Source organism: Sciurus carolinensis, chromosome 3 (genome assembly GCF_902686445.1).
Source record: "Sciurus carolinensis chromosome 3, mSciCar1.2, whole genome shotgun sequence".
Classification (NCBI taxonomy): domain Eukaryota; kingdom Metazoa; phylum Chordata; class Mammalia; order Rodentia; family Sciuridae; genus Sciurus; species Sciurus carolinensis.
The window spans coordinates 37,246,190-37,261,786 of record NC_062215.1 but is presented as its reverse complement, the minus strand read 5'-3'; the positions used below and the strand labels follow the sequence as shown (position 1 = coordinate 37,261,786).

At 43.8% G+C, this 15,597-nt stretch overlaps 1 protein-coding gene across 1 annotated transcript in view; it reads left to right on the top strand.

The window, feature by feature from the left end:
- Positions 1-6,842, top strand: part of Heatr6 (HEAT repeat containing 6) — a 32,326-nt gene extending 25,484 nt beyond the window's left edge. Inside the window, exons 17-20 of the mRNA XM_047546618.1 lie at positions 73-197; positions 1,318-1,414; positions 2,954-3,158; positions 4,741-6,842. Of these exons, the coding sequence (XP_047402574.1) occupies positions 73-197; positions 1,318-1,414; positions 2,954-3,158; positions 4,741-5,312 (999 nt within the window). The 3' untranslated portion in view covers positions 5,313-6,842. The remainder of the gene's footprint in view (positions 1-72; positions 198-1,317; positions 1,415-2,953; positions 3,159-4,740) is intronic.
- Positions 6,843-15,597: the final 8,755 nt, after the last annotated feature.

Sequence of the window (15,597 nt, the reverse complement as noted above, 5' to 3'; positions counted from 1 at the left end):
AAAATAAATTTTGAGTATTTCAGAGGCAGCAGTGTGAACTCCAAGTAATGCGGTGTTTGGTTCATCTTACAGGATGTCATATTTGTTGCAGACACAGCAAATGCCATACTGATGTCACTTCAAGACAAGTCTCTGAATGTCCGCGCCAAAGCAGCCTGGTCCCTGGGCAACCTGACAGACACTCTAATTGTCAACATGTAGGTGACTCGGCTTGTTTTCCCTGGGTGACTTCTGAGGTAGAGGTCCCAAGAGAGCATCTTTCATCCCTACTGTAAAAGAATTAATAATAATTCCCCCAGTTAGTCCGTCTTACTGCTTGTTTTGCTTTATATTCCTTTAAAGGATAAGATTAATAAGCTGTTCTTAACATATATTGGGAATTGCATGTATTAAATATATATAATATTCTATGTATATCTTTATATGTATAAAATATACATAAGTAAATTTTACGTATAATTATATGTATAAAAATACTGTATGCTAATATACATAACATATCCACATTATAGAAAATATAAAAGTAGAAATCCAAAACCTTAGTAATGGTTGCCCTACTTTTAAAATATATTTTTAAATCATATATTCACAAGTTAAAAAAATTCAAATAGTACAAAGGGGTATTCAGTGTAAAACCTGTCTCCTACCTGAATACCTACATCTCCTTCCCCTGTTGTTACTCATACACAAGTGTCTTGCTTTTTGTCCCTTAACCCTGTAAAAGTGGCATGAGTAAGTAACATGTTTAAGCATTCTCCATTATTGACTTCTAATAAGTACTTATTAATTATTATATAGTCATTGCTCTGTAATGAGTTTTTAACCCACTTTACCTAAGCATTTTTTTTAGACTTTAGACTTGTAGGTTTCTGTCCACAGTGAACATTTTTGTGCATAAAATTTCCCTTTTGAGATATTACTTTTGGATACATCCTTTGGTATAGAATTACTGAGTTAAGAAGTACATACCAAAACAGGCACAGTGGCACGTGCCTGTAATGCTAACTACTCAGGAGACTGAGGCAAGAGGATTCCAAGTTCAAGTCCAGCCTGGGCAATGTCTCAAAAACTTAAAAGGACTGGGATGTAGTTCAGTGGTAGAGCACCACTGGGTTCAATCCCCAGTACACTGGAAAAAAAAAGAGAGAGAGAGAAGAAAGATGCATACATACTGTAAGTTCTTGCTGTGGTTTCAACAGATTTGTTAAGCTGTTTTCCTACAGTTTTTGTAGTTATACTAAGTGAATATATTTTTATATGTATATATTTAAGTGGGGTTTACCTTTTAACTTATTTTGCATGCTTTGGGTGGAATAGGGAAACACCAGACCCAAGTTTCCAGGAAGAGTTCTCTGGTCTCCTGCTCTTGAAAATGTTGCGGTCAGCAATAGAAGCCTCCAAGGACAAAGACAAGGTAGACTCAGAACAAAATCTAGTAATTCTTGTTTAAATACTTAGTATTTGTAGTTGTACCATATCCGATAGCTACAGTCCCAAGCAAATGTCCCCTCCTCAAAGGGGGTAGAGAGTATACTCAGGATAAAACTTGACCCACTCTGCACTTATGCCGTTTTTTTATTGTCTCTAGTGTCATGAAAAAAATCAGAGCTTACTGTAATACTACATGATATACTCATATTTTCCTAATATTATTCATTATTTCCCAAAAAATTTTAAGTGGAATTGACAAGTCAAAAAGATGAACCCTTGACTTTGAATATCTTTGATTACATAATATAAACTTAAAAAGCATAGACCTGGGATTTAGGTCAGTGACATGGATTTGAGTCCTGGCTTCCCCTTTAGTAGCTTGGTGACTCTGGTGTGTTCTGTAGCATCTCTGAAGTTCAGTTTCCCCACCTAGAATATGAGAGTCATTGCATATACTTCACTAGACTCTGAGGTGCCTTATGTCAAAGCACCTAGCACAGTACCTGACCCAGACCAAGTGCCTAATTTACTACAGTGGTTCTAAGAACCTGGCAATCACCTGGGAAGCCCTACCTCAAAGTAAGTCAATCAGAATTTCTGGGTCAGAGTACAAGAAATTGGTATAAAAACAAAACCAAAACCTTGGATGATTGTAGTGTGTTGCAAAAGTGAAGATGTTCTGGTCTAATGGAAAACACTGGGCTGGAGTGACGAAGCCTAGCAAACCACCCTGGTCCTGTTGTCTTGGGCCTCAAGCTCCATCTCTGTAAAGCTGGGAAGACAGACCTCTCTGAGGTGCAGTCTAACACCAGCAATCCAAGGCAGGAGCTGCACAGACCTCACCTTTCTTTTTTTTTTTTTTTTTGTATGTTGTCTTCCTCCTGAACACACATAGATGCATTATTCAAGCCAGAACCTGCTTTGCAGATCTGGTCATTTTATTTCCCCTGTCTCTGACTTTTCCTATGTGGCTTGCTAGAGGTTACAATCCTGATTTTAATGAGCAAAGATCTGGTGACTATTCTAGGCCAGAAGCCCACACCTCAACCCCTTTCTTAGCCTGTGGAGGATCTTCCCATGTGAGAATGCTGTCATACATGGAATACAATGGTGACTAAGGTAGTCTTAGTCCCTCTTTTTGTGGAGCATATGGTTTTCCTAGAGAAGAGTAAACAAACATATAAACAGTTAAGTAATTGTAAGTTGCAAAGTATCATGTAGGAAAAGGCAATTAAACTATGATAGAGAAGAATTAGGAAGCCAGCCAGGCAAAGAGTGGGGGTTTTTGTTGTTTTTCTGCTTTTGTACCACGGATTGCAGACCTCACCTTTCTGATAGCTCAGGAGTTAACCAGATATGATCTTGCAGAGTTCCAAGGACTTGCACCCTTACAGGATGTACATTTCATTAATCCTCTTGCTTTGAGAAATCTAGTGTCTCCTGGGGTTTTTAAAGCAGAAATCATACTTTCTGAAACATCTCTGGCAAAACAGATTTCGAAGACTTTTACATTTTATTCTAGGTAAAAAGCAATGCAGTTCGGGCCCTTGGAAATTTGCTTCATTTTCTGCAACCTTGTCATATAGAAAAACCCATATTTGCTGAAATCATTGAGGAGTCTATCCAGGCTCTGATTTCTACTGTTCTGATCGAGGCTGCCATGAAAGTCCGATGGAACGCCTGCTACGCAATGGGAAACGTGTTTAAAAATCCTGCCCTTCCTCTTGGTAAGTTAGTTTCCCTCTTCACTCTAGCGGACAACCTCTTTGTCACAATGTTTTTTGTCACAGTATTAGAAAATAATGGAAACCCAAATTTAGGGAAAAGGAAAAAGAATTTATTGTATATATATTCAGTAGGATATTTTGTTACCATTTAAAATTATATTTACAAAGATTTTTTTTATAATCTGGGAAAATAGTTCTTATGTTACAAAAACTAAAGAAGAATATTAAATAATTTCTATAGTAAGATCTCAATAGGTGAAAAGGAAATTGACCTAATTATTCATACTGGTTGCCTCTGAGTGGATTGATGAGTAGATTTTTTTTCTGCTTTCATTTTCTGAGTTTTCTATAATAAGTATATATGGTTTCAACAAGAAAAATATTTTAAAAATGGAATGGGAAAAAAAGGTACAAATATGAAATCCCATGAGCTCTTGGAACAGAAAAGGAGGCCACATCTAAGGAAGGTGTCTGTCAGTCATACCATCATGACATGACTCACAGCTGGATATACCATTCAGGGCCAGCAGCTGCTTAGGTGTGTGGATCGTAGCCCCAGATGCCACTCACTTTCACTTTGAATGCCAGCATTTGCCTTATACATTGGTCTCTCTGACAAAACTTGAACCTAAGAATGTGTTCCTGGAGAGGAGAAAATCCTCTGGGCCTGCAGAGCCTGTGTCAAGTAAGGAGACCAGAGGGAGCTGGCAGAGAGGTAGCCTCATGACATTTTCCACTGAGGAGGCAGAGCTGTTAGCAACCACAAGAGGAAAGTGAGCCAGGAACCTGACTACGGATGGTGGTGGGACAGCGAGATTCAAGGACCTCAAACGGTGGTCCATTGCAAATGGCAGCAGCATCCACAAATTCTAAGGTCCTACTTGCATGTCCTCAGGGGCAACAAAGAAGTAAGGAAGGGCTGGGAGACTTAAAGGAGCTACATTCTACTCTGGGCTGGTCTTGAAGAATAAGGAGACCACAAAATGAAGTGGGTAACTGGGGAGGAGGAAAGCAGGGTGATTTCTCTGGGCCTTTGGGAATGGAAGAAAGACAGAAATCTGGGCATCTTATTCTTTTTCTTCACAAAAAAATGTATAACTTGCTATGGCCAAAGCAATGTGTGTATGCTAATCTGGGTGAGGAAATTTTTTTTTTGCTAGCATGAATAGGGCTGCTGCATACAGTTGTATGGGTTGTATACTATTGAGCTACACCCAGCTGAGAGGCCAGGTAGGGCTGCAGTTCATTCTGTGCACCTCCCAAATCTCACCCCATTGGAGAGAATCCTCCTAGAAAAGAAATCTTTTTCTAAATCACCAAGGGTCCTGTATTGGGTAGCAAAAGACCTAAGCATGCTGCAGGCTTGTCTATGCAAAGAGAGGTTTGGGGACCAGTATTCAGTCACTTAACCTAGGATCCCACCATTTAGTCACTTGATATCCTGATCTTATGGGATTATTTTAAGAAAGAAATGGGCATATAAAATGACTATCTGGAGCACTAGTGTGCATGCCACCTCCACTGTCCACCCCCCAACTTATTTCTATACCTTTACTGGTTTTAATGACTATATTCTTCCTAGGGACAGCTCCATGGACCTCCCAGGCCTACGATGCCCTGACGTCCGTTGTAACATCATGCAAGAACTTCAAAGTGCGCATCAGATCTGCCACTGCCCTTTCCATCCCGAGCAAGAGAGAGCGGTATGGCTCTGTAGAGCAGTATGCTCAGATCTGGAACGCGTTGGTCACTGCCTTGCAGAAGAGTGAAGACACTACAGACTTTCTGGAATTCAAGTACTGTGCCAGCCTGCGGACCCAGATCTGCCAGGCACTGATTCACCTCTTGAACTTGGCCAGTGCCTCAGACCTGCCCTGCATCAAAGAAACCCTTGAACTCAATGGAGATATGGTCCGGTCCTATCTCCTACAGTTTTTAAAATCTGGAGCAGAGGGAGATGATTCTGGAACAGCCCACAGCCCGCAAGAAAGAGTCCACATGGTCAAAATGGCCCTGAAGCATATAAGCAGTGTACAGGCACTGGCTGGGGACACAGCCAGAAGGACCATCATGGACTTTTTAGAAGATATCCTGACTGTTTATTTTGATGCCTCTGGATCACAAGTGGCACTCCTAGGATTGTCAGATCGGTGACTATTCCACCATACTTTCCAGATGTCAAACATGGTCATAGGAAGATCCAAGCTTGAGCCTAGGTTATGTGGGATTTAATCTTAACAGACAGGAACAGTTAGTTCATCCACTATTTATTTAGAATGGGTTAGCAGTTATCTAATGTCTTCTCAAAGGGCTCGGCTGCTTTGGAGAGTGGCTCCGCTGCACTGGTCATGGTCAGGGTCTTGGGAGCTCTGACCTGGCAAACAGTAACCCACCGGGGGTCAGACTGTAGTGTCAGATGAGCACACTGGGAGGTTGTGAAGTGTGTTTAATCTCAGAAAAAGGAAGGAATTAGATAGAATGTTGTGTATTATATCTCCGGGGATTTTTTTCTTTTAAAATAAACTAATGAAAATAGTGTGGCCACAATCTCCTGTTTTGGTCAGGTCACATTTATAGAAAGCTGTGAGCAGAGCAGATGCTTAGTCAGTCTGCACTGGAACAACTGCACCAGCTGCTAAAATCCAGAAGTAGTTCCTCTTAGTGAGTAGCTGCCGTGCCAGGTCCCCAAGTGCCACCCCAAGGCTCCCTCCAGCCTCTTTTACAATTCAGGAGCCAGAGTGAACTCCTGGCACGCAGGAGCCTCTGGCCTCAGCCACAACCTCAACTCCTATGCAGATTTTCTAATATATTTTGAGAAGAGTAGCCTCATACACTAAATTTATGGTTGTTTTGCCTCCTTTTAATTTGTGCCTTCAAAAAAGACTACTTGTGTAATTTCACTGGTTGAAAGAAAGGTTTTTAAGCTATTTTGATAATGCCCAAGTAATGGTGAAAGTTATTTCTCACAGAATAATTATTTATATTTAGACTTTGCCTTTGTCTCCTGATTGCCAACAATTTATTAGAATTTATCTCAATAAGGAACTTAGGGACATATATGAGCCAATTAAAATATTCCACAATTACTTTTGACGTAAGTAAGAATCAAGATGTAGAGAATGAGCTCTGGTGATCTAGTATTTAATTACCATGGAGCTTGAGATACATATTTTAAGGGTATATACTTTTAATTTTTCGTCTTTGTCTTGAATTGCTCCTTTCTCCCCTCTAACGCGTTGAAAAACTGCTGTTGAGGCAGTGACGAGAGCACGTAGCACTTAGATTTCCTTGAAGTCTTCATTCTTCACTGGTGGAGAACTAGTTTCCGAAGAATTAGACCACAGACACAGGGAAAACATACACAAAGAACATTCTTTAAACTTAATCTCCTTTGGAGATGATTCTGAATATAAATTGCTGGAGAGGACCCAGGAGATGGAATCAAACCTGCCCTGACCTACAGGAATCCTGACCCTTCTCAAATCTTGGAACTTCTTTGTCTTCAGTACATTTAATGGCAACTTCTTGACTTGCGTTTTCATAAAAGTAAAAAGGCGACTTATATAACTTAGTAGCCTGGGTGATTTTGTTTGTTTTTTGGTTTGGGGGGTTTTTTTTGTTTGTTTTGGTTTTGAACTTTGGTGGGTTTCTTGATAAAATATTTGTGAAATGTCTACTGGTTTCATTTGAAGATTCATTCTTATCTTTGGCTTATCTTGAACAAAATCTCCTTTATTTCTTTTTGAACCTGCAGTTTCTACAAAGGTTTCCAGGGCCCTGGTGTGGATGTTAATGTTCACATAAAGGGGAAGAAAAGATTAAGCACCTCTAGAAATTCCAGGAGTTGGGTCTGGACATCTGTCTCAAAGGGATGCTGCTTTTCTTATTGAGGGCAGACACTCCTCTCAGACACCCGGGACTGGTGCCTCAGTAACACTAACAGTACTGAAGCCACCCAGAAAATAGAGTTAGAACTCACTTTGATGCAGAAAACCCTGCGGATTCAGAATTCTAATTCAAATACCAAATTCTGGACCGGGGATGTGGGTCCGTGACACAGAGTTTGCGTAACATGCATGAGATCCTGGACTCAATCCCCAACACCATAAAGATTTTTTTTTTTTTAAATGTTAAAGTCTAAACTGTTTTGATATTTAAAGATTGGAGCTCCAATAGCTAGAGCCTTTCTTCATTGGATTGACAGCACTGAGACTTCTTTGTACCTTTCCTGTGAACAATGTAAAACCTGCTGACTCAAATGGTACGCCTTTACACCATGAACAAGCAGAGAAACAACATGTATCCCATTTGTTTACAATTAAAAAAAAAAAAAAACCTGCTGACTGCCACCCACTTCTAAAACTCCAGAAAGACATCCATGTAACCCCCTCTATGATCTCAGTCAATGGTGAGGCAGGTGTGCTACAGAGATCAGAGGAGATGGAAATCTCCTCTTGAACATAGGGGCAAAGACTTCCTTGATTTCAATAGTCGCAGGTGAATACTGACCATGAGCAAGCCCTCACCATGTTTCCAACCTAAGAGCATGGTGAGCTACTTTGGTTCATTCAGCCTTTACTTCATGAATACTGTGCAGTGATGAAGAACCCGGGCTTAAACCCTGGCTCTCTAGATTTCTATCTGTGAAAATTCCTTAACTTCTTGTGCCTTAGTCTGTGAAATGGAGATAATGGCATCTTCTTTGTATTGACGTTAAAACAATTAGACTAATTAATACATGGAAAGTTCTTAGAACAGCTTCTGGCACTCAATAAATGTCAAACATGTATTTCCTTGCATTTCCAGAGTCCTGGGCAGAGAGACTGCCAACATTCCACCAGCTTTTGTGAGGACAAACAGCTGTACTTTTAGGTGAGGTGATAGCTAGGATGCCTTGAGAATTTGAATCCATCAGTGGGAGAGGTGCCACCATAGGATCTCTAGTCTGCCAACAAGAACCTCAGTATTGTCCCCACAGGTCCCTCAAGGGGAAGCAAAGGGATAGGCCACACTGTCCAGGGGTAAGAACCCTTTCTTGCTTCTGCCTTTCTACCCATCCCAAGAGCCAGTCTTCAGAAACTACAGATCCAGCTTATATGAGCTCCAAAATTACATGCAGCTTTTAAAGGCAGTTCTACTACTTAATAACTATGTCCTCTGGCAAGTTACTTGGACACTTTAAAGTGTGGGTAACCCCACTGAGTACCTCAGAGTTGTTCAGGAGCAGGTCCCATTACAGGAAAGCACCAAGGTCTATGCCTCACCAAACTCTCAGTAAACTTGCCAATTTGTTTTCCCTCTCATATTTCCTGGACTGGACTGAAAAGTAGACCAAAACCTGGGGTTTCATTACCAGAGGCAGACAGAAAGAGCTGCAAGCCTTCTGCTCTGGTTCTAGGAACAGGAAAGAGCATCCTGTAGGTTAGAGTGGAGGAACCCCTTAATGTGTTGCCTCTCGCTTTTCCACCTCAAACTTTAAATCCTGCTAAGTCCCACTGCATCAGTGGCTGTGCAGCCAGCAAGTGCCTAAAACTTGCACCAGAGGAACTATGGTCCCAACAGCAGCAAGTGGATATTTCCCCTTTCTCCCTCTGTTCTTCACTACTTGACCCAAGGTGGTCAGAGCAGGAAAATTGAAACTGTCTTTCTTAAAATCCCTCTCTCTCTCTCTTTCTCTCTCTCTCTCTCTCTCTCTCTCTCTCTCTCTCTCTCTCTCTCTCTCTCTCTCTCTCTTTCTCTCTCTCTCTCTCTCTCTCTCTCTCTCTCTCTCACACACACACACACACACACACACGCACACACAATGCAAACAGAACTTCTCAGTTTCTCGCTATACAGAACACATCTGTTCACCACTGGTTACCCATAGCCAACAGTATGCCAGGGACAAGGACTAAGTGACTAAGAATATTTTTGAATGAATTAAAACCAGTCATTAAAAATGAATCACTGGTACTCAAGAGATAGGCTCTAATTTATGCTTGACTGTTAATGGTCATAACTAGCATTTATTGGCTGCTCTTTATTTACCAAATACTGCAAAATTTTTCCTAGATGCTTTATCCTAATGCATTTAAAACTCTTAGACCATCCTATGACAGACAAGAATGTGCTTTGTAGCTATTTTTGTTTTCTTAAAATTTTCAATTCTTTTTGGTTCTTTTTAATTCTATTAGCAAAATTTTCTAAGTCCAAGCAAGCAGCAATGCCTGGGATACCCCAGTGTAGGTAAATTACAGCAGGGTGGTAGAAAGGCCAGCAGAGGGAGACAGAGAACACAAAGTCGTTCAGACTGTTTTTTACAAGCTGTTTATCTGTTTGGGGTTTTTTGTTTTTGTTTTCTTTTCTTTTTTGTTTTTGATGTGGTTTCGCAGTGTTGGGGGTTGAACCCAGGGCCTTCCACTTGCTAGGCAAGTGCTCTACCACTAAGCTTATAAATCCTTTTAAGCCATTTATTAGGTTCTTCTCATTAGAAATATTAGTTCAAATCCAGCTGTATCTTGAAATCATCCAGGTGAACTTTTTTTTTGGTGGGGGGGCAGGGAAGGGTACTAGGATTGAACCCAGGGGCATTTAACCACTGAGCCACACCCCAGCCCTTTTTTAGAGACAGGGTCTCACTGAGTTGCTTAGGACATTGCTAAGTTGCCAAGGCTGACTTTGAATTCACTATCCTCCTTTCCTCAACCTCCCAAGCCACTGACTGGAAATACAGGCCACCACTCCTGGCCTAGGTGAACTTAAGGCTCACTGATGGACAGGGACCCACAGATTCTGAGTTTAGTGGTCTGAGATATGGTCTTGCCATTGGAAGTTTTAAAAGCTGCTTAAGTGATTCTGATTGCAGCAAAGTCTGACAACTGCCACTTTGGAACATGCTACAATGGTGGGTCTCAACCTGTGGTGTTGCAGAATCACCTGGGAACTTTAGAAACACAGACCCAGGTTGTTGTAGTCTTCATTCTCCTGAACCAGTGTCTGCTGAAATGGTGAAAGAGAAAACTTAAGATAGTTAAATACATAATCAGTATTAAGTCTGAGTCTCATGTGGAGTTCTAATATATCAGAGTAACTTTAGGTATCAATGTTTAAAGAAATGTATGTGTGTGTGGAGGGGTGCTCCTGCGTGCTAGGCACGTGCTCTACTACTGAGCTACACTCCCAGTCCCTGAAAAAAATATTATAGGAAAGAAGTCTTTATTGAGAGAATACAAACCATCAGCCTTATTTTTCCTCTGGAAATGGATATAAGACCAGCTTAGCCACCCCTGAGTCATCTTGTGTGCACAGTAGCAGTTTTCCACAGTGGGCCAGGATTTTCCTCTTCAGAGAAGGACAGGTGTCAGGTGTCAGGTGCCAGATGAGTTACAACACTGTGTTTGGCTGATCCTTGGCACAGTTCTAGGAAAAACAGGACAGCTCAACCCAGTGGGTACCCCGTCTTCATAGGGTCTGCTCCCCAAACTTGTGTTCACTTTCATTTACTGAAGTGTTTAAATTATTTTAATACTAAAGATATTATAAAATAATTTTCTAAAGAACATGTATTTTTCCAGTGTTATAAAAGTAATGTGACTTGAATGTGGAATATTTGAGAAAAAACACAAAAGTATGTGTATGTAAAAATTAGTTGCTATCCCCTAAGAAAAATCACTGTTATCATGTCACATTTTTTATTACAGACTTTTTGTGTGTATGCTGAACTTGTGGACTTATGTACACCTCAAATGTGTGTGTGTGTGTATGCACACAATCTCTTATACCTCATGAAGAATTGAACTACAAAGCTGTAGTCATAAGCTATGTATTTTTTGTGATCTATTCTTTTACTTAATTATAGGTTGTGAGCACTGATGATTCTTCTAAAATTATGACTTTAATAACCAGACAATAGCCCAATGTATTGAGATACAATAATTTAACTAATTCTCTATTGTTGGACGTTGTTTTCCAATTTTTGGTTGATTTACATGTAACTCCTCTTTTTTGGTACCAGGGATTGAACTCAGAGGCACTTAACCACTGAGCCATATCCCAGCCCTTTTGTTATTTTTCATTTCGGAACAGGGTCTCACTAAGTTGCTTAGGACCTTGGTAAGTTGCAGAGGCTGGCTTCGAACTTTCGATCCTCCTGCCTGAGCCTCCTGTGCTGCCATGTAACTTTTTAATAGAGATTTGCACCTTGGATGTGGGACATGAGACCGAGATGTGACTTCGTCACTTCCAAGCACTTGGCCAGCTGTCTCTGCACTGCTGATCTAATACCCAAACCATCCTTTCTAATGGTTTGGGAATGTCTCCCTGCTCACTCCTGCAGGTGTCCGTGCGGCCTTTCCCCTCAGTTCATTCCACCACTCTTCTAATCTCACGCAAGCCCCAGACTTCTTTAACATCCTAACAGAAAGCTCAGTGGTCAGATGACCGACTTAGACAAGATTGGTCTCACTTGGTTCCTGGACCAGATAGGGTTTGACCACCTTTTGCTTGAGAATGTGGATTGTAGCTAACTGTCGCTGAATTTTATGTCTTTATTTTTGTGGTACTGGGGATCAAACCCCAGGCCTTGTACATGCTTGGCAAGTGTACTACCGTAGGGCCACATTCCCAGCCCGAGTACTGAATGTTAAAGCATGCATTTTCTAATCAAGAACAAAAAGTGTGTCAGAGATTACAGAACCAATCCTTCTTACTAACTCCGGTTGTCACCCTTAAAAACACCAATACTGCCACGGTACATCATGACTGCCTGTTACCTGGCGGTCTCCCTGCCAGACCTCAAGTTAGTTCCTCCTGTCCTAGTCACCTTTCTGTCTGTCACCTAGGCCCAGGCCAGGCACACAGAAGGCTCTGAGCAGAGCCTGTTGAATGAATTGGGAAGGATTAACACCACCACCCCATCAGCACCCCTCTCCTAGTGGTACCACTAAGCTACATCCCCAGCCCTTTTTTTTTGAGACAGGGTCTCACTAAGCTGCCCAGGCTGGTCTTGAACGTGCCATCCTCCTGCCTCAACTTCTGACTGCAGGCATGTGCTACCGCACCCAGCTCAAGTGTCTCCTTCCACAGATGAGCAAACGGAGGCCTCAGAGAGAAAAGTGGTTTGTCCCTGATAACACTGCTCATCAAGGGTGGAGCCAGCATGAATTCAGGTCTTGGTGTTTCCTTTGTCCCCTGCACAGCTCTGCCACCCATGCTGTGCTGAGGCCAAACACAAAATACAAAGAGTAGTTGTTTCCAGGTTTGTTGGGTTTTGCCATGTTTGATTTTGATCTTCCCAAACATGGTTTTCCTGATAATTCTGGAACTGAGAGGAAAACCTTCACCCAGCTGGGCTCTCCACTGGAGCAAAACATTCCAGCTGAAGGAGCCTCCAGGACCATTCAGTCCCTCCCACCTGCTAAACCTTAAAGGGAACCAAGGCCCTAGAGGGGAAATGAGTCACCCAGAGCCACATGGTGGCAGCAGAGCTGGACTCCCTTCACAGTGCTCCTCTGATTCTTGAGAAATAAGGCCATTAACGTGGGCTGAGCAACTGTGAGGAACGCAGGGGTTACCAGGACAGAAGCTCATGGAGGTCTCCAGCACCAGCAGCTGGGCCCTGCAGCCTCCGACACGCCCCAGAGACAGCGAAACCAGTGCAGAGGACGGGGGAAGAGGAAAGTCCATGGGTAGTGGGCAGGCGGGCCTCACCCAACCACAGGGACAGCCTGCGCTCTACCCACGTTCTTTACAGCTTTGTCAAGAGAAGGGCAACTGCCTTCCTGAGCCTGGAAATTCATGGTAAAAGAAGGGACAAGGACATTTCATCCTAGTTTGGCCCTTTGAAGGTGGCTTTATATGCTGTATCTCTGGATTGGGCCACTTTGTCTTTAGCGTCAGGAATGACTGCCTCGCCCTGACCCCACACTGCCAACGCCTCCTGGCACCCGGCGGAGGCTGGAGAGACGCAGTTAGGGTCGCCCTGGGATGGGAGTGTGCTGGAACTTGTGGTCCAGGCGAGGCGGGGAGATTGGGGCCTGCTGCATCCTCCAGCATTATTCTGGGGGCTCAGAAGAGTGTGGGTGAACAGCTGGTAAGCGGCCTGCCGGGTCCCTGCTCCCAGGTGGCCCAGCGGGCAGTCCATCCCTCCTTCAGTGCTCACTGCTCATTCCTCACCCTCCCCGCCCCCACACACCACCAAGGAACAAAAGTACCACCTACGAAGTGTCAGGCAGCGACAGATCTCAGGTAGAAAGTTGAATAACACTTGGGCCCTGGCCTTGAGGTGCTCCTAGTGAGCAGGCTGTCCCCAGAGTGGGAGAGAGGCTGGCTCAGGGCTGAGCAGAACGAGGGTTCTGTCCAGCCCACCAGGAGAGAGCAGTCAGGGGAGACTTCCTAGAGGAGGATGACAAGACGGGGAAAGACACTTCAGGTTGGGAGGGCATGGAGACAAGGACCAGCTGGCACACTCGGGAAAGTGCATGTGGCTCAGCAAGGCGGGTGCACGGGGGGCACCCGTGTGAGCACCTGGGAGCTCAGGATGTGTAGTGAGGGGTTTCTAGAAGAGTGTGCTGCCACAGTCAGATGTGAGTGACAGGTAAAGCGTGGCCAGAAGGAAGGAAGGCCATGTGGGGTTTGTGCCCTTAGCTGCACACCGTAGTCACCTGGGGAGCTTCAGGAAGCACTGGTGCCTGGTCCCACCAATAGAGCCGCTGCAATCAGGTGGGGTGTGGCCTGGGCACTGGGACATTGATACTCTCTCCCCTGGGAGCTGAGGGCGACCCACTGGAGAGACCCCCATTTGGAGGCACTGCAACCTTCCAGGGGAGAACTGCAGAGGAGTCTCTCTGGAGATGGAAGCAGGCACAGATTCAAGGCGCGGAATGCCAGGCCATGCAAAAAGAGGCGAAAACAGCGGGCATGTGACTCCTCCTCCTCAGAAGGCTGCACACAGTTACCACGTGACCAGCAACGCTACTCCAAGAACAGCCCAGAGAAATGAGAACGTAGGCTCACCCAAAAATACCTGCACAAATGCTCACAGTAGCCTTGTGCATAATAGTCCCAAACTAGAAACAACCCAGATGCCCACTGACTGATGATGAGTGGATAAACAAAATGCTGTTTACCTATCCAATGGCTGTAGAAATAATGAGAGATTAATATAGTCCCCAACATGGGCGAGACTTGAAAAGTTATGCTGAGTCAAAGAAGCCAGCTACAAATGAGTTGTGTGGATTAGGGGTGGGGTGTCTAAGAAGTGCAGGGCTTCTTTGGGGGGCAATGAAAACATTCTGAAATTGATTGCAGTGCTAGGTCCTTCACTGAGAATAAATAAAAAGCCATTGAATTATACACTTTCAATGGGTGAGCTGCATGGTATGTGAATTACATTTTTTTTTTTTTTACTAAAGCTGTTAAAAATATTAAAAGGGAAGATTCAAGCTTAACCTCAGGTTAGATTTTGTACTTGGGTGTCAGACAAGGGGTAGCTTCATTAATCAGCTAGAAAATGTAGGTAAGAGGAACAATTAGCAAACAGGATGATACTGATTTCTTCACTCGTTCAGTATATAGTGTCTGAGCACCAGGCAGTGGGAAGTATCGGTGAACAAGACCAAAAAAGAAAAGAGAAAAAACTTTTCTTGTGGATCTCATACTCTTGTAGGAAGAGAAAATAATAAAAATAATACAATAAATGATGAGGGTGTAGGGTGATCATCAGGGCAATGGAGATACACAGAGCGAGCGTGGAGAGAGAGCGCTGTGTGAGTCCTGTGACTTTCCATGAGGCCTCAGGGAAGGCCTCTCCGGGAAAGAGACCTTTGAGCAGAAAGTTGAAAGAACAAGAGGTGAATTCAGCAACGTCCAAGGAAGAACATTCTGGGTACATGGCACGTAGGGTCCAAGAGGTGTGTTGGAGGAACAGCAGGAGGCATAGCAGATCAGTGAGGTGACGGAGAAGGGCCAGAGGGCACAGGGACAGAAAAGGCGGAGGCACAGCAGGTGGGGAGCAGGCCTCATCCTCCACCGTGAAGACCTCGATCATCTCACGAGGGCCACGGGAGGCGTGGGAGGAGGGCTGTGAGCAGAGCGGTCCTTGACTCACCTCGCAAGGTGCCTCTGGGTCAGGGCTTCTCAGGGATGGCAGTACTGACACATGGGATGGGATCATTCCTATGCATTGGGGGACACTGAGCAGCATCTGAGACCTCTGCCTTTGAGATGCCAGTAAGAACCCCTCACTCTAGCAGTGACAACCAAAAATATCTCCAGACACTGCCCAGTGTCCCCCAGCGGGGACCAAAACACCCATGGTTGAGAACCACTGGGGGAAGTTGAGGCTCCAAGGAGCTCCGGTGGAGACAGGCTGGATTCAGGGTGCCCATGAGGCCTGCAGAGCGAGATGTCACTTGAGCTACCCAAGCGCACTCAGAGGCTAGGGAAACAAATATCCCAG